The sequence below is a fragment of the Mya arenaria genome, chromosome 8 (assembly GCF_026914265.1).
Source record: "Mya arenaria isolate MELC-2E11 chromosome 8, ASM2691426v1".
NCBI lineage: Eukaryota > Metazoa > Mollusca > Bivalvia > Myida > Myidae > Mya > Mya arenaria.
This window is the reverse complement of record NC_069129.1, coordinates 46371254-46396361: the sequence shown is the minus strand read 5'-3', so window position 1 is coordinate 46396361 and position 25108 is coordinate 46371254. Positions and strand designations below refer to the sequence as shown.

General features: G+C 36.8%; 2 protein-coding genes across 2 annotated transcripts; both read right to left on the bottom strand.

The window, feature by feature from the left end:
* Positions 1-6289: 6289 nt before the first annotated feature.
* Positions 6290-12324, bottom strand: LOC128244258 (vacuolar protein sorting-associated protein 4-like). The gene is made up of 6 exons (XM_052962277.1): positions 12317-12324; positions 8212-8329; positions 7478-7599; positions 7085-7236; positions 6737-6905; positions 6290-6419 (listed from the first exon to the last, which is right to left on the bottom strand). Exons 1-6 carry the CDS (start codon positions 12322-12324, stop codon positions 6290-6292), a joined length of 699 nt encoding a protein of 232 aa, XP_052818237.1.
* Positions 12325-18714: 6390 nt separating this feature from the next.
* Positions 18715-24157, bottom strand: LOC128243314 (uncharacterized). The gene is made up of 3 exons (XM_052961018.1): positions 24088-24157; positions 22920-23823; positions 18715-20585 (listed from the first exon to the last, which is right to left on the bottom strand). Exons 2-3 carry the CDS (start codon positions 23821-23823, stop codon positions 19759-19761), a joined length of 1731 nt encoding a protein of 576 aa, XP_052816978.1. The 5' UTR covers positions 24088-24157; the 3' UTR covers positions 18715-19758.
* Between the last annotated feature and the right edge of the window lie 951 nt (positions 24158-25108).

The following is a 25108-nucleotide window of genomic DNA, read 5'->3' as shown; positions in this document are numbered from 1 at the left end:
AGAACATGATAATATGCAGGTAGGCTTACTGAAAACTGTACCAGTATCTGCGGTCATATTCTTTATTTCACTTTTAAATGTATGAGATATGTACTTTTATTCAGTCAAAAAGATCATTGGAAGATAAAGGCTGGTTTTTAGATGGATAAGTTATGAACTATAGAATGTGCTAAATAAGGGAGGTCCCTCGAGGATTTTTTCTGTTTCTGACATTTTTGTGAAGTCAAGCATTTATGACGCTGTGATGACATTACTGATTCCCTAAAAACTTAAGGTTTGATTTCCATAATTTAAGAACTGTATTCATAGTATGATGAAATTATACTTGTATATTGACCATTAAAATTGTCTAGTATTAGAGATGCCCGCCTGTCACCCAAGAGGTCATTGGTTTGATCCCAAATAGATTCAAAATCTTGTGGTGTCGCAAAACAGACACTGATTCTGGCTTCTAAAATGATTCATGTCTTATCAATCAAGCCAAACTTAAGCCAAAAAAACTTTAAATTATCTTCATCTATGATGTACATTGAAGTGTGTGGAGTTTATGCTGCATTCCATTGCAAGAAATCCTCTAAAATTCTATAAACTGTGCTCTTATGCATGAACAGTCGGTGCAGTTTATGCTGCATTCCAGTGATATTGCCAGAGTCTTTAGAATTCTATTTAGTGTACGCTCATGCATGTACATGTGCATTGTAGTTGTGTGTGCAGTTTACACCGCGATCCAGTGGCACCTTCACCCAGTTTTGGGACCTCCAGACGAGTGGAAACTATCCTTCACATAAACACTCCAACAAGCATGACTTTGTATGGGTCCAACTCACAGGGGATGTAAGTATAGAAGCTCTTGTAAGTGTTTATGACATAGAGACACAGCCCTCCTGTTGACCTGTGTCATGTCGAGTTCAATGTGTAATGTATCATTAAGATCATTATATGCAGTACTGAGGGAAATTTAATCAATAATACTAATGATTACACTGATTCGCCTGTCTGGAATACAAGTACAAAATATGGCCACGATTGACTTCGGAACCTAGGTAATTGATAAAGGACTCACTTTGTCAAGTTATTTTTTTAGGCAATTGGTATTTCACTTAACTCAAATAACGTTCATTCAGTTGACCTCATACTTTACACAGTTGTTCAGAACCATCACACAATTAGGTAACATAACTCCATATTATCCTTAATACAAATTGTTGCCCTCTAAAATAATTATTTATATAGTCATGCACGCTGTCCTACAGTAGCTTTTGTTATAATTGTATGATTAGCTAGTTTGTTATTCGAATCAAAATTTGAGTAATTGTTATTTATTTAGGGTAACAGTATTGCATCTCTTAGACTTGATTCTTGGCCATAGCTGAAACAATTTGCATGAAATTTAGTACACATGTTACAAGCACCATTATGCACATTTGTATCAAACCCAACTACTCTGGGGGATTTTAATTATTGTTAAGCTATGCCCCTTTATCAACTGAAAAAAAATCATTGGACAATCATTGGCATTTGTATACCATGCAATAAACAGAACCATTGGTGACGAGTTATGAGATTTCTTGATAGGTTTTAATGAAAATTTGTTTGCATTGTAAATTTGATGGAATATCTAAGATTATCTAGGACTTTCGATTAAAAAGGGTAACGGTATACACATGTACATGCAAAGTTGATCTTTGTTTGCATTTCAGGGCATAGAAAATACTCCGGAATATATGAAGGACAAGATTGATGTTGAAAACCTTCTACCAAAGTAAGACTCCAATTTTAATGATATGTACAGCTAGATAATCAAATCTGCATTCTTACAGGCTTAAAATATGTTTATGAAAGTGTTTAAAAAGTTTCACTAACATTGTGTAGCTATCCTTGAAATCTTAGTGAAGTACATATAGTCAGAAATTTAAAAAAAATGTTTAGTATTAATCCTGAAATCAGTATTGAGAGCTTTTAAAGGCCTAGTTTAATCTTTCTATAAGTGACCCCCACCCCCATAAAAAAAATATTGTACACAACATCTATGTATTGATCTTAATCTAATTGCCTAATTGTCTGATCAGATCTCTGATCTGAATATCCTGCTGTGCAGTTTTTTTTAGATTTTATTATAGAAATGGACCCTAAATGTCCCTTAGCCAATAAACAAATAAACAGGAAATTGGCCACTACTGTGACATCAGTGCAATTAGCAGGAGATGCACAGCAGGGGATTGTCATGCCAAACATTCCTTTAACTAGGCCTTTAAGGGACACCTGAACTAGAAGTATTTTTTAAGCCCTGTTAGGTTATTGGAGATAACGGTTGAAATATGGCACAATTTTGTAGATCGCTGGGCACCAAGTCTGGCACAAGATGAAATGATTTTCCCAGCCGTGAAGCCTCAGAGTACGACTGTCCTGAAGGTGGAGTTAAAGAACAGCCACCGTGAGGATATTGATATAGAGGTCACTTCACCCCACCCACCCTTCTATGTGAAACATCACAGGCTGAAGATACTGTAAGTGCCCCGGCCGGGGATTAATATGTCTCAATTTAATTCCACTGATTGTATTTCTTGGGGAATACTGCATGATAGCATTTTTTAAATGAACAATTTTAATAAAAAAAAAACACTAGCAGAATTATTGAGTTTTTAGCTCTACTGGTTAAAGGCCAGAAGAGCATATTTGTTGGGTCAATTGTTCATTTTGAGAATTCATTTTTTTCTTATTATTAAATCATGAATATAATGTAATTATTTCATGTGCAAAGTACAATACATTTGTGACGGCAATCAAAGAAACAAGTGAAATGATTTAGCGTGAAACCACTATGGCTTAACAGGTAGACAGTATATGAAACCAAAGCCTCGCTCAAAATATCATTGTGTTGAATTATTGAGTTCTCGCTATACGTCATCTTTGCAGCAGTGTGGTTTTCATCGATTGCGTCACATTTCATGTTTTAAGTCCAGTGGTCGGTGCTAGTACATGAGGTGCTGGATTTGAAGCATCGTATAAATATGAGTGAGCTTGAAGGTCTTAATGACAGGTACAATGATGGTAATTATTGTTGGTACATGGGTTAAAGAGACAAGACACCAGATGGTAAATACATTATGTCCTCAAACAAGTGTATTATTGTCAATATGAGCTAGTATGAGGTCAATAATACATCACTATACATTATTAAAAGAACATTTTGTTGCTTTCAGCTAAGTTTACCTGTTTAAAAATAGTCCATCATGGTTTCCCAGTTTATAGTGTGAATATTTTGCATGTAAAAGTCACATGTTTAATACAGACATGCAACTCTATTTTTAAATAAACTGGTTTTTACGTGGTAAATAGATTCAATAAATTTCGAAGTTGAAAAATATGCAAATACAAATAGTTGTTTGAGATGTGATTCATCAGTAAGTTAGATTCAATGCGCTGTACACAACTACATGTTAATAAAAATTATGTAAGTTTTTGAATTCAAAAACAAACAAAACCTCTTGCCATTGTATCATCTGGTGTCTTGTCCCTTTAAACACAAAATACAGGCCAAATTCAACTTAGATTATAATCCACCAATGTTGGATTGAGTTTTTGGCTCCTTTTCAAATATTAAACAAACACGTTTGTACCAAGCAAAAATGTTGATGGAAATAGTTTACCGTTTCTGCGTCCAGGCTAAGAGTTCAGGATTTTTGTCACTCTTGTGACAGCTTTAGTTTATTCAAATGATATGATTATATGAACTGCAGAAAAGTCACAAATGTATCTTGTAAAATATTTGTAAAAAAGCTAGTCTGATATAATAGTAGTCAAATGCATTGTATGATTATTGCATGCATTTTAAACTCTGATGTTATGAAATATTATACTTTTGTTCTCTTTTTTTCATCAAATACATATTGCTACTAAAATAATAGTCCTTAGTCATACATATATATGCATCTGTTTTATTAAAACTAGTACATTTAATGTTTGTAAATATTCTTTCATATTTCCCCATTGTGTAATGAATTATGTATTTTTGCAGCATTAGTTAACGTCTATGTACACAATGTATGATATGTTTGCCTGTAACAGTAGACATGTTTAAAGAAATAAATTTTCTGTGGTGTTAAATAGTGTTGTTTATTTCATATTTATTAAACAGTTTCTTAACATGTAGTGGAAGAAGTGTCTGGGATTCACTCACAAGAGGTTGTTTTTTTTAGCTCCATTATGGGTGTTGGATAAAAAAGACCCGCTTTGAAATAAAATATAACACTTACTGTGTTTTAGTTTGTTTGACGAGGTTGTATAGTATATAGTTCATGCACACATATGTCTAGTGTCTAGTTACACATCTAAGACTCGGGGATGATCCAAGTTAGGATTAATCCTGATTATATATCAGAAATGGTTGAAAGTATCTTAAAATGGATGTGAATGTCTTAAGGCTGGATCCCTCATTCTCAAATTATAAATTTTCGGGATTTTTATTGTTTGGTCTATTATCAACTATCTGTTTAGTGTAAATCACATTTATCATCATGATCATGATTGTAATGGTATCTCCAGACTTGAGCCCACATGTAGTTCTGATTTATTTCCTCCTCAATTTTTTGGAACATGCTAGTATTGGCCCAACATCTGCAAATCTGCACTGCCATTACTCACTACCCGTCAGGGATGTGATTTGTCCGCGGAATTCCGCGGATCTAAAGGCCCCATGCCCCCCCCCCCCCAAAAAAATAAAAAAATAAATAAATAAATATAATATATATATATATATTTACCTGATTAAAAAAGATACTATCGGCTTTTGGTTGTTAGTGTTAATATCCCAGTTTGCTTCAAATTTAAAGTCAGAAGAACCCTCAAAACAGCTTCTAAAAAGCCAGTTTTTCATCTACGGCAGTGTGCTTTTCACCCCAAAAGTGCCCAAAGAACCCATGGCCGAAATGGTTTCAGCCCTCCAGCTGCCAGGCCAATCACATCCCTGCCCGTGGAATTATTGAGATTCAAAACGAAGGAAACTCGTCCTCGGAACATGTGGTGTCCTCTAGTTGAGACTTGTTTACCTGAAACGGGCAATACTTCTATATTCAGTGTGAATTTGTTTGAAATCACTCGGCCATCTCCTCGGAAATATACCGGTGCTTTAGTAAAATAAGTTGGTAAGCTTAAAATGGTGGTGACGATTACACAGTTCCTGTCTCTATTAACTTTATGTTTAGTGTCAGACAGTCGTCAATTTGCCTGAAAAATAACAAAGCAGCACACAGTCTGTTTATTCTGTGTAGTCCTATACTCTGTATAGTCAATTTACCAATTTGCACGCGAGATAACACTGGGGTCAAGTGTCTTATGTCCCCTAAAACTGTTTATAGGGAGAAAGTTCAACGTGTGTACTAAAAAGCGTTACCTTTTTATAAGAAAAATAAAATTGGTTGAACGTAACCGCTGTGTATTTGTTAATATCCATTCGGAACGCCATTTTTATCGAAAACAACCTCGGTACATCAGTTCATTGAAGTAGTTCGTAAATTTTTGAATTATATCATTTATGACACGCAGTGTTTTAGAATTGTATTTATTGATCTAAGTTTAAATTGATTGTCAGTGAAGTATATTATTGCAAACATAATTAAGATTTCAAAAGCGTAAAGTCATAAAGTTTAACTGCTAAATAAAATCACTACGCAATCTACTTGCAGCGAACTCAAACGTACCTCTTTTTGAGTATGTAAACCGTCCAAAATACATCCGAGGTTGTTTTCGATAAAAATGGCTGAGGAGCTCCAAATGTGTTAATTACCGGTCCGCTCAGTATAACCATAACCGGTGAACGAGTACAGAAAAATGTGGTGAAAATGTAAATAAACAAGTAGATCAAGCAGATCCAGCATGGTTGACATGTTTATGTCACACCATTCAGGTTCAAAGTCTATACAGATGGAAAGTAGCCAATGGTATGAGATGGTATAATCATGGTTTGATTAAATACTCTGTAATCACTTTTGAATTTGTGTAATCTGCCTTACATTCGAGGTAATTTGTAAGGAATATGGACAAGATGCTCCGATTGTTGTGTCAGTATAGTATTGTACAATGCAGATCTGCCCCAACACCTTATATTTTGAATGCACTTATAGTGTGTCTTAGTGACCTACGTTGTTTCATACAATCCATCACAAAGAAAACTAACTTGGGTTACATAACAACACATTTGACACGAATGGAAACCATATACTGCAAACTGCCCATAATGAACACATTGTTTGACAGAATTACGTTTACTAGTGTCCAATTTACTAGTATTTCATGACTGTAATGTCACCCTTTTAAAGTGTGTGGCGGCCTGGAGCCTGCGGACGGGTTTCATGGCGACATCACGCACAAGCACTACGAGGTCGGACCCGCTGAACCCCGCGCACCGGGAACTAAGGCTCCTGCATAGTGATATTAATAGGTGATATGAAAATTATATCATGATGATATATTGAGACATTCTTAGAATTTACTAGGACTATATATGCAATTTATATGGCTCCAGCATGTCTGATTCATTAAACAACTCGCATCTAGCGCTGCTTCTAATAAAGCTTACAAGGATGAGAGTGAAACGGTGTCCAATGAATGCTAGTCGCTTTGATTTCCATTGTATTCTTAAATGTTATTTCAAACTTAAATATATGCAGAGAAAAACGTATGTACCAGAACATACGAAATACACCGATATGAATATGTATGACAAACAGCCACCAACCGGAGGTGCTCCTCCGTGAGCGTGTGGTCCATGTAGCGGAGCTGGGCGCACAGTATGTCCGTCCGTGCGTCCGTGTCAGGAAGAGGCATATACAGCCGTTTGCTGAATCGCTTCAACAACGCCAGGTTAATGGCCCAGGGCGCATGGGTGAGGCCTACCACAAACACATCTGAAAAAAAAACACTACAGGCGTAGATAAAATAGAACTTTGAATGGCTTGTCGCCTCACAGTGTTTTAACATAGGTATGAATGGAATTCACCTAAAAATCCTGAATATTGCATTTTTAATTTGCCGGATCATAGTGTACTGAGTAGTTATGCTTTATCAAACACCCAGGATTACTCACTGTTTTGGAGCTGTGAAAAGCCGATCAACATTTCATTGCATGCCCTCCTGTTCCGGTCGTTCTCCGAGTCTGAGCCGATCACCTCAATATCGTCCAGAAATATGATGGCCGGCTCCCGGGACTGGGCTGCCGAAAATAGAGCCCGCAATTTCCTACATTGAAACACAGTGTTTGCCAGAACAGTTTTTATTAAGTAACTTTCAAACTTATACTTTTATCTTTCATTTGAATATAACTGATACCTGATCTTTCGTTTAAATATGTACATAATTATTAACTTGCATCGATTCCAGAAGTCATATATCCTACTTTTGACGTTGTTTTGCCCTATTACCACCGAATACCAGAATTAAGTAAAGGAAAATTACATTCTTAAGCACTTGGTTTTCTTACTCTTCCGGATCGCCTGAGTACTTTCCGAGAAGGTCCCATGCGTTAACGTAGAAGCAGGTGACGTCTCTTCCGGCCGCCGTCTGAAGAGCACGCGCAAGAAGCGTCTTTCCGGTTCCTGGAGCCTGCAAGTATGCCGCCCATTCATGATTTACCATACGTTTAAAGGGATGTGTTACGTGTACATTAGTGTATAGAAGAGCCTTAAAGCTGCACTCTCACAGATTTACCGTTTTTCCAACTTTTTTTATTTTTTTGTCTTGGACTTAGCATTTTTTGCGTAAATATCCGCTAATCTGTGATGAAAGACTGCTGACAAAATATCAGATCGCAGATTTTCATATTTCCATTCCAAATATAATGTTTTATGGCTTAAACCGTTACTAACGGTTTAAGAAAAATGCATACAACATCAATATTGGGACGAAAATATGAAAAGCTGCGATCTGATCTTTTGTCAGCAGTCTTTTGTCACTGGTTTGCAGATATTTGCGCAAAAATTTGCTCGTTCCAAGACAACAAATAAAAAAGTTGTCAAAACGTTCAATCTGTGAGAGTGCAGCTTTAAAGAAATGGAACGACAAAAATGTTTATATCTAACATCACTTTATATAATACATTAAAAATTATAGTTAAGACACATTTCTATTGATACGTGAATCAATTAAGACTATAATTGTTATTTAAAATTATTACACACAAATAATATGATTCATGATATTGTCACCGGCACTGACCCCTAGCAACAAAATCCCTCTGTGTGGGACCCGCATGCCCTTGAACAAGGCGGGGAACTTGAGGGGCAACAGGATGCATTCCTTCAGGGCGTCCTTTACATCCTGGATCCCTTTACGTCTGTCCACTCCACCCGATGTTCAGGCATCTCGAATTCTGCTAAATTTGTAATTGTAATCGATTGTATACAAGTCATCTTTCACCCCATCCTCGGCTGCCCAGCGTATAATAACCTATACTATGTTATGACACGCTTGGCTGCCGAGGATGCTTTTATCCCAGACATGACATATACAACTGTTTGCAAGTGAGCTTAGTAATTTAAGATTTTGAAGCCGGGAAATATTCAATATCTATGACCTGTCAATCGACTTCTCACATCAAAGAAACATCACAAGCGATTTGAAGTATTATTTCATTATCAAAGAGACTTTACTACTAAAGAGGCGGTCTCAATTCAACGTGAAGGATCCATACATGTACAGATTGCATTGGTTTTACTTCAACCGGCCAATTAAATCGTAGCTTAAAATTGCGCTCTTAAGAAATGAGCAGTTACAAACGAAACGACTAACTTATTTTCAAAATATGTAGAATTAAAACAGAATTATAATTATCATATGTCTTGCAAAATCGCTATGATTTTCTGAGTATGAAAATGGCATAACACGAATATTACCTAAAATACTTGCATCGTCGTCATGATCGGCGCTGATTTCTATAGGAGCCGTTTCACGTTCGCCCTCCCTTCAAATTGTTCAGCCACATTACCATAGGAACGGTTTGATACATTGTTGGATTATTTACTACAGCAACATGCGGAATGTGTTCGATTTATAAGATCTTAAAGGGTGATACATTTTTATTTATTCATATCAAAGCATTAAGTGAAATACAGTACTACAGACATAGCTATATATGAAACATAAAATTCAGCATGAATAACTACAATGTGAAATTATACTGCAGTATATCAAGATTTGTCTCCCTTAGTTACATTTAGGTAAGTAGGCAACACGTTTTCTTGTTGAAAAAGAAAGTATTTACTAATTCATGAAACATATAACATTCATAAAATTACATCTCTTTATTTAGTGTCCGAAAAATGTATTGAATGTTATTTAATCATCATATGAGTCAAAAAATAATTTCAATTTATGCTGATATTCAAAGGTGTTAGTATTCTTCTTTAAGTGAAAACTTTACTTATAAATAAACTGTATATAACAAGCATTAACTATTCATCTCTTATCATAAATGGGGGTTGTTTATCTTCTCTAAGCCCAAATGCATATTGTGATAAAGTGTGTATAACTTGCATACACATACACATTAATGTTGCATAATGAAGATTGCTTTTATACTCCAGTCACAGGCGTCTGAATCAGTATTTGTCACTAAAATGTTGATTCGAGCCATTTTGGGTACATAAAATGAGATAAACAACACATCTGAAGATGTTTAGTGCCTTTGATATATGTGTATATGTATACATATATTATGTATATATCAACATATTAGTGACAATAAATGATTCAGACGCCTGTGACACCACTATCATAAATTGCGATATTTATAATTCATTAAATTAGATTAATCTGAGCTACTGAGTACAAACATAAGAACGTATAAGCTTACATTTTTTTTGAATTTGCAGACTCCTCTTCAAAGAATGTCACCGTTTATGATCCGTATTATAAAGCAATAGGCTTGTGTTTACCTGTAAAAATAGCAGGTCATACAGTATGGCTGAATGCATGTGATACTGAGGTTATGAGCTAAATATAGGATACCTGTATATTTGGAAAACCAATACATGTAGAATACTAACATACGAAATTGTTAATAAATGTCATTAGGGTGATTATGGTGGTAAGAAACTTTACCCGTTTGAGGGATTCATAGCAGAATAGAAGCTTAATCCGTTTTAGAATGAAGAATTCATAGCAGGGGTAATAAAGGCTTGAAACGTTTGAGAACGTACGAGAAATTCTAAGCAGCTTAATTTAGTAGCTTGACCTTTTTGAGTACGAGGAATTCATAGCAGATTTAGAGTCTTAACTCGTTTGAGTATGAGGGATTCATAGCACGGTTAGAAGGTTAAAGGCGTTACCCGTTTGAGCATGATTGAGGAAATCAGAGCAGGGTTTAAGTCTAGTCCAGCCGTCAATGAGTCTTTTGACGATTTTTAGACTATGGCAGACTCGTGTTACAGGGATACACATGAACTGTCAAAATAATAAAAAGGTATCCCTGATCGCTCATTATTGTAGCTAGGTTTAAGTCTCAATCCGTTTGAGTATGAGGGATTCATAGCACAGTCCTACCCAGTTACTCCAATTCTCAGAATTTCCCCTCAGATCTGAGCCTAGTGGGCTAACGGTTAAGAGATATTATCAGGTCAGTGTGAAGAAATGTTCACCCTTGGAGGCCATACATCTATGGGTTAAATTGGCCTCTCTGCGATAAGGAATGCTGATACATGAATGCATGTCCACTTCACATTTCAGAGTTTCAGAGTTGAATTAGAAAGGCAATCTGGGTCTACAAAAATCACATAACTTTTTGATGTATTCTTATTAAGTGTAAATGTTAAATGTATGAACACAATTTACAGCAATAAACTGATCAACATCCAAATTCCCATAAATTAGTTTCTTGGTTAAAGCAACATTTAATTGAACATACATGGTAATATTGAAAGAACAAGAACATCAACATGCATACAATCGTCCATGTACATTTTGTTATAAAAGAGACTCACTCAACAATTTTAACTTTCTGCATTAGTTTTAAGTTATTTGATTGTCCAGCAGACACATTTTTATTAAATTTTGTCAATCGTATTGCAAAACAGTTCGTTAAATTGATTTACCGTACATATTTTAACTCACTAAGCTGAAATATATGCTGTTTCAATCATGAATCCATATTTTTTTTCAAAATCACTTTTACATGGGATAGACAGGGGCGTAGCCAGGCTTTACTGATTGTTACGCATAAATGTGGGAGGGTATGGGATGGGGATATCCCTGTAACTGTAGGGAAAAAAGGGGAAAATGTAACTAACATGTTGAGCACTTACGTGTATTTGGAGGGATTTATAGGTTCGAGGCCGCCGAATGTAGTTACCAAGTGATATTTTAGGCTCTGTAAGCTATCTAGAACAGAAAAACAATGCTTTCTATAGCTGATATTCCCTTTATTCTGATGTCAATATATAGCTTAGCACTTGACTTTGATGCCATGTTTTTCAAATTGATGTTACACACGTGCGTAAGTGCGTAACGCTGGCTACGCCCCTGATAGATTTTGAATAAGATATATCTTATTCAAGCCTGAATCAGTACCTGTACTTTAAGTTTGTTGAAACGAATATATATTTGCATCATTATAATATGTAGATGATAAAAGTATATTGTAGTTCAACTACTGTAAATACATTTCGGTTACTTTTAAATGCTACAAACTAGTGTATAAAATTCAGTGTCATGTTAACATGTTAAGTCTCATCACAGAGTGGCGGTTCTACCGGGGGGGGGGGGGGTCACAGAGGGCCCGTGCCCCCCCCCCCCCCAGCGGGCCAGCAAGCAATGTTTTTTGGGGGCACATCTTTATTAATTTAATTTTACAAATAAGTTGTTTTGTGACAATTTGAATTTTATATAAGCAGTTGAGCAAATAAACAGTTGAACCTGATTATCGAGTATAATATAGTTTACGACACGAAAAAGTCTCTTAAAAATGACCTCGGGACCCGAACATTCGATAATGAAAAATCCCGTCCCATTTTCATCAATGAGAATTGAGAGATCTTTTAAAATAAGGCTATTGAATATCATCTTGACATATGTTGTTTTTAGATCTGAAAGAACAATAAACGTTGTATAAATATAGCCCACTATTTGGTGATGATGATGATGATGATGATGATGATGATGATGATGATGATGATGATTCCTTAAATTGAATTCTATAAGGGCACACATTTACAATTTTATTTAAATGCTAAAAGTGCTATTAAAAGTACTAGATGATATTACATGTATTGTATTATGATATAAAATGTATTGTAATATATATTTAGATAAAACAATGATTACATACCTTTTCATCCTGTTTCCAAAATGAAAATAAAATTACAATTACATATTTTGACTGTTCACATTTTAGAATCCTGAATAAATGGCCATTAATTGTTGAGATGCTTCAATTTGTACAAGAGATTTGGGAGAGAGAGAACAAGCTGTTGTGTTTACTTTGAGCAGTGGTCAGCCCAGCAGAGGAGGACGATTTTTGACCACAGAACTGTTAACTATGATTAGCTATGCTAATAAGCACCAGCTCATTTTGAGCACATTTTGGAGTAACTGAGGTAGACTGAGCAGTATTAGAGGCTTAAACTGTTTGAATATGAGGGATTCATAGCCGTGTAAGAGGCTTCACCCGTTTGAGAATGAGGGATTCATAGCCGTGTTAGAGGCTTCACCCGTTTGAGAATGAGGGATTCATAGCCGGGTTAGAGGCTTCACCCGTTTGAGAATGAGGGATTCATAGCCGGGTTAGAGGCTTCACCCGTTTGAGAATGAGGGATTCATAGCCGGGTTAGAGGCTTCACCCGTTTGAGAATGAGGGATTCATAGCCGGGTTAGAGGCTTCACCCGTTTGAGAATGAGGGATTCATAGCAGGGTTAGAGGCTTCACCCGTTTGAGAATGAGGGATTCATAGCAGGGTTAGAGGCTTCACCCGTTTGAGTATGAGGGATTCATAGCCGGGTTAGAGGCTTCACCCGTTTGAGAATGAGGGATTCATAGCCGGGTTAGAGGCTTCACCCGTTTGAGAATGAGGGATTCATAGCCGGGTTAGAGGCTTCACCCGTTTGAGAATGAGGGATTCATAGCCGGGTTAGAGGCTTCACCCGTTTGAGAATGAGGGATTCATAGCCGGGTTAGAGGCTTCACCCGTTTGAGAATGAGGGATTCATAGCCGGGTTAGAGGCTTCACCCGTTTGAGAATGAGGGATTCATAGCCGGGTTAGAGGCTTCACCCGTTTGAGAATGAGGGATTCATAGCCGGGTTAGAGGCTTCACCCGTTTGAGAATGAGGGATTCATAGCCGAGTTAGAGGCTTCACCCGTTTCAGAATGAGGGATTCATAGCCGGGTTAGAGGCTTCACCCGTTGGAGGATGAGGGATTCATAGCCGGGTTAGAGGCTTCACCCGTTGGAGGATGAGGGATTCATAGCCGGGTTAGAGGCTTCACCCGTTTGAGGATGAGGGATTCATAGGCGGGTTAGAGGCTTCACCCGTTTGAGAATGAGGGATTCATAGCCGAGCTAGAGGCTTCACCCGTTTGAGAATGAGGGATTCATAGCCGGTTTAGAGGCTTCATCCGTTTGAGAATGAGGGATTCATAGCCGGGTTAGAGGCTTCACCCGTTTGAGAATGAGGGATTCATAGCCGGGTTAGAGGCATAATCCGTTTGAGAATGAGGGATTCATAGCCGGGTTAGAGGCTTAATCCGTTTCAGAATGAGGGATTCATAGCCGGGTTAGAGGCTTCACCCGTTTGAGAATGAGGGATTCATAGCCGAGTTAGAGGCTTCACCCGTTTGAGAATGAGGGATTCATAGCCGGGTTAGAGGCTTCACCCGTTTGAGAATGAGGGATTCATAGCCGGGTTAGAGGCTTCACCCGTTTCAGAATGAGGGATTCATAGCCGGGTTAGAGGCTTCACCCGTTTGAGAATGAGGGATTCATAGACGTGTTAGAGGCTTCACCCGTTTGAGAATGAGGGATTCATAGCCGGGTTAGAGGCTTTACCCGTTTGAGAATGAGGGATTCATAGCCGGGTTAGAGGCTTCACCCGTTTGAGAATGAGGGATTCATAGCCGGGTTAGAGGCTTCACCCGTTTGAGAATGAGGGATTCATAGCCGGGTTAGAGGCTTCACCCGTTTGAGAATGAGGGATTCATAGCAGGGTTAGAGGCTTCACCCGTTTGAGAATGAGGGATTCATAGCAGGGTTAGAGGCTTCACCCGTTTGAGAATGAGGGATTCATAGCAGGGTTAGAGGCTTCACCCGTTTGAGAATGAGGGATTCATAGCAGGGTTAGAGGCTTCACCCGTTTGAGAATGAGGGATTCATAGCCGGGTTAGAGGCTCGATCTGTTTGTGTATGAGGGATTCACAGCAGGGTTAGAGGCTCAACCCTTTTGAGTATGAGGGATTCATAGCCGGGTTAGAAGCTATACCCGTCTGAGTATGAGGGATTCATAGCCGTGTTTGATGCTTCATCCGTTTAAGTTTAAGGGATTCACAGCAGGGTAAGAAGCTTAACCCTTTTGTTTTTAAAGGAGTCATAACAGGTTAGAGGCTTAATCTGTTTGAGTATGAGAGATTCATAGCAGAGTTCGAGACTTAATCCATTTGGGTAATAGAGATCCACAGTACTGTTTATAAAGAAATCAAATATATTAATTTGCATAAGGGTTCATATTGTGTACATGTTATGACTGATTATTTTAGAAATGACCAGGGCGGCCAAAAAGGGATAATACAATTATCAACTTTAAGTTACTTCTTACTTTTTGATGGAATGCCAAATCTACATACACTGAAATATACTAATACGCATCTTCAACTCCATAAAAGAGAGCTGCAAAGTTTTGATCAATAAATTGAAAAATAGACAATTTACGATATCTCCAAATAAACACTAGCTCTTCAATTGAATTACAGCTATATCCGAATCAATCTTAAATGTTTCTTCTTCAATTGGAGATATATTAAAATCATTATTATATATTGTGTTGTTTCATATTGCCGAATTATTGTTCTCAACATTCACCAACAGAACAGCCACTTGTATGCCCCACCTTGCATTTAACAAAAGCCACCCGCTCTCGGGCTGTCAGTTCAAATTTGGAGCCTCAATCCAACCTCCATGTGTGTCTGAAACCTTACATGAAATTAAAGACATCAAGGAAAATAAAGAAAACATTCGACCACACAGGGAGAACGTGGAATGCTTTCACGGTCAAAGTTTCTGAGCTCAAAGTGATGGTCAGGGACATCGATGAGCGTGTCACGGAAGCCGTAACCTCACATTTTCTCTTTTTGAAATATGAAGAAAACGAACAAGAACTGAAACATATCAAATAAAGTTGGGTATGTCCAGGTAAATCACGTTCGACTTTGTGTACTGTCCGGGGTGGCATGGCCAGGGACGATCAAATAAACCTCGCCCAGTTATTCCACTATGATCAAGAGCGAGAGAGTCTACGCACAGCACATCAGATTTTGAAACAACCACCAACAACACCTGTAACAGAAAGATATCGCGATCGGGGCAGAGTTAACGAACGTCGTCCGACTTGCCCGTTGGCGTTTATGACGTCATGCATCGTGCCTTGCCATGACGACCGGAAAGACGTCAACTATGTATGGGAAAACGGCAGCCACTACAACCCCTGTCGGGGAGTCAAGAGGAGTGTGTTATTTACATGGTATCCTATAACGTTCATAGAATCGACTTTAACGCAAGTTGATAAGTTGTTCGTGTCTACCTTAACTATTTTTTTCCGAAATACATAAAAGTACTAAATAATGCGCCCGCACCTAGAATTGTGCCTTGCCTTGATCATGATTTAAACTCTTGAAACAAAAATAAGAATGGCTTTTCAGAGAATTTGCCAAGTGGTTTATAGTTGCCCTTTGGTACTCTACTGACTCCTGAGGTGAAATGTTGTGTAAACAACATCAGCTTTCCACGACTCGATTTACGAAATGCATGTTAGAGATGTTCAGATTTCATGTCCTCGGGTCATGTATCTTTCGCATAGACTGCTGATGCATAACCATTTATCTTACCCTAATGTCACTTTCTCAGTGTGTATAAATATATGACACATGGCCGTGTACCATTATGTATACAACAGTACAATGAATGAAGTGTTATTTTAATTTGAAACGCACTGTTCATGTAAAACTACTGCAAGAGTGATTTAGTTTTATACTGTACAAGTAAAAGTAATGCAAATATGCTTACACATTCGGCATATGTGTTTTGCGTCATATATGAAGGAACTAATAGTAACTAATTTTTTATCAACTTCAGAACGCGTTTTTTTAATTTCTTGTTATATCTTTGAAATGGAAAACCAGTATTTTTTCGCTCGCTCGCCCAATTTTTACCCTCGTAATTCCGAAATAAAAAAACAACTTAATTTGGTGTGGCATGAAGATTTTTTTTTAAATTAATAAGTAAGTATGGTATTATTGTTCTTAGTGAGACTCGGATAAATTCAAGACATACACTGGACTTCAAACTTGGTGGAAAATGAGTGACGGTATTTCTATGTATAATACATATTTTTTTACGATTATATTTCAGTTGTTGATAAGAAAAATCATTGAATTATTTGGGTAAAGTCAAACACTTCTATACTTTTACATAACAAGGATGTATATTTTTTTCATTCATATCAAACCCCTAGTAGCACAAAACCTTTTAATCACCAGATGACTATGATATCTTTGAAACGATTGAATCGTAAATAAGATATGACAATCTGAATTGTCGCACCTCGGATGATTCAAAAAAAATTCTATGATAAAATATCTATATGTAAATCAACCATTTGTCATTGAAAATATTTAATCTATTTTTCATCGTAATAGCAAGGATAAAACTATTGACTTTGGAGGACGAAATTTGCTTCACGGGCTTTCTTATAGCTAATGACAGATAAGGCAAGCAGGGGTGCCAGTGTTATACCATGAAAACACACTCTGTCAGGAAGTTAACATACTTGTTGTATGGTAATCACTGAACTTTGTAAATGTATGAACAAGTAATATTCCTATGCAATATTTCACTGTAAACCTACAACACTTGACGAACCTTATAACTATGACAAGTTTAATTTTGAAATATTTAGGAACGTGTGAACATAATTCATTGAACATTTTGGAAAGTTACAGTACAAACGTACACGTATATTTAAATAAATTATTGCAAAATACAATTGCAACAAAATATCAGGTTTTTACATCAGTAAAAACTCAAAAGATTATGCATCATGAATACGTTTGTGAGTTTTATTTTCTTAACTAATTTTGCATTATTCAATAACGCGTGGTCCGGTACTTGTTTATAAGTTAAGCAATTGTGTTTTCTGTGAATGCCCACACTTATAGCGACCTGAAATCATTAATGCGTCGAATACTATTTTTTATCGCTTATTCAGTGCATACTTTTTAATAAGGACTACTGTTGCATTTCGAGAAATAACGATTTTAAGGAAATATGTACACAATTATACATGCTATTTAAATTGCTTTAACTACTTTTTCTTTTCTTTTTAGGATAATAAGAAAAAAAAATGTTTTAAAATTTTGTAGAAATAATATTAAACCCGCTATGCTGCCTCTGTGAAAAATAAAGGGGTACCACTTTGGAAGGGCATACCTTATGTTAATGGTACTCAAGTGGTACAGTATGCATAAAACACTATACCAGATACTAGGACAGTAAAACGCATTTTTATATATATCAGGTTTTTTTGTAATTTTAAATATTTATTAACAAATTATTTACTTGCAAATGTAAATAAAATAAAACATATCTCCCTTTTGGAGGCACCAGCCAAAATAAATCCAACTGCTACCCATGTTTATTGTAGAGACATTCGCGCCAGTTTGCTTTTTATATGGGCACATTGCTTAACTGTGTGTTTAGGCACGTGCGATTTTATTTCGCGTCAAATGGCGATTTTCTCGTGCATTTTATGGGTTTGGCTATTAAACCCACTGATTCGATTAATTATCTTAACTATTTCAAAATAAATAGCGTATTATATTTGTATAGATTTACCTATTCTGTGCTATAAATTTGGATATTATTTTTTCAATAAAATTAAGAAATAAACAAAATATTGAAGATTTAGTAGTGTCACGCTTATAAGATTAGTCGAGTGCACATTTATGTAAAATGGACATAACTATTGACTTACTGAGGCCGTTGATCGCTCATCTAAACGTGACTGAGACAGTATACTCTATTATAACATCAATATAAGTCATTATAATTATATTTTCATGGCAAAGGGGCATTACTCTTAAGTAACATTGGTAGGTTATACGACTTAACTTCAGCGAGACAGTTCACTCAAAAATACGGTCAGCGAGTTTCGTGTTGATGGAATTATTAACTAATTGTTGAAAAATACTGCCGCCTACTGGTATGTAATTTACAGATTACTCAAAATCGAATTTGTTTTTGTCATATTTGCAGATAACTTTTTGGTGAGACAAATACAGGAACATGTACCTTATAATCCAGCATTGGAATTAAACCTGCAATAACTGTGTATTACCACTTGTAAACTACATATGAGTAAACTCACAGTAAGCTGGTTGTTTTCTGCAGAATACATTCAAATTTCAAAAATCCATCATTTAAATACGCGTTAGACAGTTGTTCTGCAAACAAGACGAATTTGAATGTTTTAAAACACATTTATTAGTACACGGATGATATAGAAAACTGGTTACAGAATACAGTAATATAATATACAATACATAAAATGGATTTTCGTAAAAAAAGGAAATACCCCGACCCCTCACCTCTTCACCCAGAAATAATGAGACGCCTAATGTGACACTGGACTCGGGGAAATCGCAAATTTGATTACATGTGACGTCATGGCCACATTCATGCAATTATGAATGTTAAACTGTGTTTCATAAGGAGTTTTATTTTTTTCCTAAATGATCAGTGAAATTTGGTAAAAAGTTTGTATAATAGGATTGAGAATTGTTCATACACATTTCAAAATTAAAATGTATGAAAAAATATTCGGCCATTTTCATGCTTTGTCGAAAGAAAACTAGATTTATACATAACTTGTAAATATAACAAGGCATTAACCTGTAAAAACATTTTGACTGTCAATTTTGAAAAAAAAAAGTTTTCGAATTGTAAGCATTTCAATTAGAAAATGGATGGTTACTTGGAAATTCCCATTTTAAAATGTTTTATAATTATTTAAAAATTCCCCGCATTAACGTTCAATGTAAATGTATTTTATTAATGTCAGCTTTAACACATTTAAATTAGTTAACTGGATTATAACTGGAAAGCGAAAATTATCCTTTTAACTTAAACCTTGTGAAACACTTTATTTTAACCTTTAAACGAGGAAATAATATACTCTTGAATATATAATATTGCTAAAAGTATTTTAGATATGGCAATCATTTCATACAATTTAGTTGAATTTATTGAACATTAAAATCAACAACAAAAACACCTAAAATAATGCTTAGTTTAAATGTGTTAATAATACAAAACTTACACTAATTCGTTAACCTTTCAAACCAAAAATACGCTTAACATTATTATATATATTTACATGTCATTTAACATTCATTCCACTTTTGTTTCACACAAATATTTTTGCATTTACTATTCAGTTGCACAAACATTATTGAATACATGGTATTTTCCACCAGAGACAGAATAAAATCGACTGACGAAAAAACACTGTCAGTTTCCATTAAATACACACAGGGAGTCATTATTGAACATCCCGACAACTATGGCACGTTTGTAAGGACAAAAGGACACAGATAAGGGATTGGCCAGTCCGTCCTTATGTCCCAGTATTTCCACTATCTTGCCGTCCCTCTCCGTCAGCAGTATCACGTTGCGGCTGCCCCGCCCACAGACGAGCAGCTGACCCGGACCTACCGCCACCACGGACTCGGGATAATCGAGCTTCTTGTCACTGTACTCTAGTAGGACCTTCCCGTCTAGAGACAGCTGGTGGACGGTGTGTGCAGCTTCGTTAGACACGTACAGGGTCGGTGGTGTGGAAGCTGATACAGTCAGGAAACATGGGGTTTGGAAAAGCTTTTTTCCACCATCTGTTTGGAATGTACTTATAATATGACCATCCAATGTCATCACTTCAATACGCGGATCTGATACGAACGAAACGTATAATCTATTGTTGTAATACGCAATACCACGACACCCAGATGACAATTTAATTTCTTTTCTACAAGACAACTGTCCTCCCGTTGTCGACACAAGTTGAATCATGGAATTACTCATTAGAGTGACTGCGGCCTGGTCACCAGGGAGCACACACACGTCCCATGGATTGTATGGCAGTTGGAGGCGGGAGGTGACGGTGCGGGTCGTGAGGTCCACCAGTTTGACACTGCAGTTATCGTAGTCACTCAGGAGGAAGACACCTTGAGACAGCAGGGCGGAGCCGGTGATCCAGCAGCTCTTCTTGTCCAGGGACGTTCTCACGTTGATGTCTTCCACCTTCTTCCATGTCACAGTAGAAAGGTCAGGAACTGGAACTGAAGCAAAATAAAAAATGTGATCAACTATGGCGTTGAGCTCAAGACAACGGTACAAAACTTATTTGACAGTTTACAACTTTAATACACACTATTTTTCAGGTCAACAAACAGTACGTCGACCCGGTAATACAAAGAAAATTTTACATATGTTATGTTTGGTGTTTGTGCTTAACATTCATTTGATTAAACAGTTGACTTTTGCAGAGTCTGACTTTAAACAATGAACACATTTTTTACTGAGATCGCTGTTTCTTAAATAACTTATGAAAACACTCTTTATCAGTGGGACAGTATTACTTAATTTATTCTGTCGATAATTGAAAATTATAATATTCTCGTAATATTGCTACATATGTGTATGTTTTGTAATTTAGCCAGTTTTAAAAATAAGCATGCAAAACAAATATTTTGCTTTTTGACACAACTATTCAGATCAAAGATTTTTGAAGTTAAACTACGATCCTTAAATAAAACGAGGAATATTGGATATGGGTAAATAAAGAGCTTTGTTTTTAATTATTTCTTTAAGTCAGACGAACAAAAGGGTTGCTTAGTTTTACGTAGACGATCTAATATTCCAAAGCATGACCTAGTGATAGAAGGTACGGATGTACCATGTGATTAAGATAAATATGATCATTAAAAACAATTATCTTAACAAATCCATTAAACACATGCTCGTATGTAGCAGTGTCCGTATATATGTTGTATGGTCTCGGGCGGTACAGGTCGCACACAACGGCATTGGAACGTCTTCTTTAATTAAATGTTGTCGCACCAAATATACAAGTACAGCGCTCAAAACGTAAAAGGTTAATTTTAACGGTATTTCTACGTATATTTACTACGTTAAAATTTGATAACCTTATGATTTTAAATGTGAAGATGGATTTTAAAAAGATTTCACAGTTAGTGACGAATACCACCGAATTGCCATTCATTTCTACAGAGCATGCTACTTGTATGCTTTCATTCAGGAAGAACTACCAATAAACCATTTACGCATATACTGGCCTCATTGATGATGGTTGACGTCAATTGTTAAAGAGTGTTGCAGTAGGAGGTGGGGACGTGTGGCGTTATGAACCGATCACTTGTACAAAGTAATTTAAACATGTATCCGTGCATGACAAGATTACAGCCCTGACTTGACCAACATTATCTCAGTGAATATGTGAAGCATTTTATAATGATCAACCTGAAAGTTTGACCTTGACATTTGAGTTAATGATGTGGGCCTTGAACGTGACACGTTGTCTTATTGTGCCAAAAACATTGTCATAGTACATAGGTTTACCCGAGCACATCAAGCTATGCTATATAATTATATATGGTATATGCAATATTTCATAATTTCATAACCTGAAAGTGTGACATTGAACTTCGAGATAGATTCGTGGTTCTTATATACGGCGCATCACCTTTATGCACTGAATACATTTACCAACTTATTTAAAATGCCTCCGTGCATGTTAGAGCAATAGCCGGACAAAACCAACTATATATTGTGTACGTATATATGCATCATTTGCTTGTGGTACAGATGGAAGTGTCACATTAAACGTTGAAGTAGGGATGTGGATTTTACACGCGACATGTCGTATTTATGTACCAGGCACATGCTCCGAGTAATTTTAAAATCCATCGCTGAATAACTTAGTTACTGACCGGACACGGACAACTGAACGGCCGGGTGGACGGACGGTGCGATTTAATGTGCCAACCAACGGTGCATAACAAGGCCGTGCATATACGGTATGGATATCTGCGTGTATAACACCCCCCATCCTCCGCACCGTATAACATTTGACAACGAATCACAATTCGATAACATTTAATTTGCATTAATGGCATCGAAACATGACATCAACGTCAGTCAGTGTTTGTACGTTAAACATGTAGCATATGAAAAATACGATTAATAACAAAACGTACGTTGTTTTAACGACTGTGTAAACCGGACACATTCTGCTATTAAATGTTTATACGAAATGCATGTAAATATAAAAGGTTTCTTGGCTTTGACTCCTACATGAAATGACAAAGAGCTGATACCTATGCCGCCCTCTGACTATGTTCGATTGTTGTACATGATGTACATTTCCAACATAAATAAAAGGTATTTTTCTAAAATACTAAGGCTTGTTAGCTTAATTCGTTGGCAAAGCTAACCGGCAAGAACAGTTCTTTGTGTTCCGTAATGTTGAACATGAGTGAACATGAACACAGAACACGACGCTAAGGCCATGGCATATGGAGAATGTCCTGATGTTTAATTTAACATATATATGCTTTGGAAAATGATATGTATATAACTAAATTTATACGTACTTTCCTTACGGAACTCTCCCACAACGTCCAGTGTTCCCATGCCCATGCTCGATCCCAGAAGACGCTCTGTGTTCGAGTCCTTAGTAAACCGGAGCTTCCGGGCAATCATCAGGCCAGCCTTTTTCTCAATCTCGTCTTTGATATCATGTAACTCCTTCTGGGCTTTCCTCGCTGCAACGTACCGCTGGTTCACCGATACGTGAGCGGAAGACAGTTCCGTCCTCAAAGCCTCAAGTCCCGATTTCTTTGCCTCATAATCAGTTTTTAGGTCAGTCAGCACGTTTTCATCCTCGGTTTTCACTTTCTGGAGGTTGTCGAGCAGTTCCTTCTCGCGACGGTCCAGGTAGTTGTTTATTTCTGCACGAAACTTCCTCAATCTGGCGATCTCATCTTTAGACTGGTTTTCGACCTCGTCCAAAAACTCCTCGACATTACGTATGCACCCAGATAGAATATCGTCTTTTCGTTTAATTGTTGGTTCCAGCTCTCTGAATTCGTTCCCTATGACAAAATCTTTAGCCACTTCAGCGATGTAATCGACTTTACAGCTGCGATGGTCGAGTACGACACAGTCACCACAGCCAAGGTCGCCGTGGGTCGGGCAGTAAAACTTGATCATTTCTTTCGGATGTTTTTTACAATATTCCATGTCACCGATAACGGAATGCTTAGTGGACGGGTAGAAGGTCGGCATCTTGTCTTTGGACAGCAGAATGTGGTTCCTGGAGATTTTCAATCGCTTATGGTACTCGATACAAGGAGCACAGATGTACTCCTCGCAGGTCTGACAGAAGCCCTGGGCCACAGCGCGTTTACCGCCCTCTCCACACGGCTGGCAGTAGATTGTGGCGTCAGCGGAACCCGTGTCAAGGTCAGGGTCACGTCTCTTTCCGGGTACCTCCATCTATGGAAACGAAACATATGAATCTCTTATATACGCGAACTAGTTGATACCAATGAAAACGAAACCTTCAGCTATTATGTTTTGTCAACAGAAATAATTTTCAAAACGAAAGTAGGGATCGAAGTACCGTCTGATTTAGAGTTTAGTTACAATTATTCAATTACGTTAATTTGTTCTTTTTTCCTCTCCCCGAAAAAACTTGGTATATGTATTACGTCGGTTGTATCATAGATTACACAGCAAATAAATACAAGTAATATTTACCTTGATCTAGGAGATCTTCAGAACGAACAAGGAAGTAAATTGGTGTATTTCACTGCGCATGTTCATTAATATTCTTTAGGCCACACATAATAATTATTCTGTTCTACGGATTTTCAAGATAAAAAATAGGGCGAGCAAGAGATATAAAAATACTTGTTTTTTATTTCAAAGATAAACAGAAGCGGCGAATGCGATTTTTATAAACAATAAATAAAAACCGCACTCTGGAGATAAGCGATACGTTGTTAATATTAATAAACTTCACATATATATTTAACGCAAAACACATTTTTTCTCTAATGTATGCAGGCTTTGTTCGCAAATGATTTTATCTTTGTTATAATTCGTAAGTACGGTCTGTCACCTACCATGCTTAGCACGATCACACTTTCTGCTTTCAGTGTGCCTAGAATTCCCCTTTTCTGTCTGTCTCCTGAAGAAAATGTAAGTTTCTGATAGTCACGAAAAAATAGTAAGTCCAGACAAAATAATAGGTACGGGCGCAAACAAAATGATGTACTTTTTTGCACTCGGAAAAAGAGATGCGGTTTTAAACGTTTGTTGAGGCACCTCTCTCTCCCTCTCTCTCTACCCCCGATACCCAAGGGAGAGGGCGTAATTTCGTTTCATGCAAACATTAAGTGAGAAAAATGTTTCATGGCAAACAAAATGGCGGATATATAATGAAAAGTAACGATTCAGGTACCAACGTTTGCCTGGTAAGTGTATTTTTTCTCTAAATTTTGAAAAATGTATGCGTCCAGTATGTGGTGAAAATCGTTTTCTTCGATCGACATCTTAGTTTGGTAGGATAATTTTAAAGATAAAAAAGTTATTGAACAGATTGTGACTTAGGAGGCAATGTTTACAAATAAACGTGTCGATTTTATCCACAATATTTCGTATTTTCTCGGCAAATATGGCATATCTGTGCATGTTGTAACTGTGCTTGCATGTATATATTTCTTTCTTTCAAACTTCATGGTTATTACTCGACTGTACATGTTTCCTGGCCGATTGT

Coding starts and splice junctions, on each gene's coding strand:
- LOC128243314 (XM_052961018.1), bottom strand. CDS start 23,823: ATGGAGGTACCCGGAAAGAGACGTGACCCTGACCTTGACACGGGTTCC. Junction 20,586..22,919: donor GGGAGAGTTCCGTAAGGAAA/GTACGTATAAAT, acceptor ATTTTGCTTCAG/TTCCAGTTCCTGACCTTTCT.
- LOC128244258 (XM_052962277.1), bottom strand. Junction 7,600..8,211: donor GAGGGATTTTGTTGCTAGGG/GTCAGTGCCGGT, acceptor GCATACTTGCAG/GCTCCAGGAACCGGAAAGAC. Junction 6,906..7,084: donor CTTTTCACAGCTCCAAAACA/GTGAGTAATCCT, acceptor TTTTTTTTTCAG/ATGTGTTTGTGGTAGGCCTC.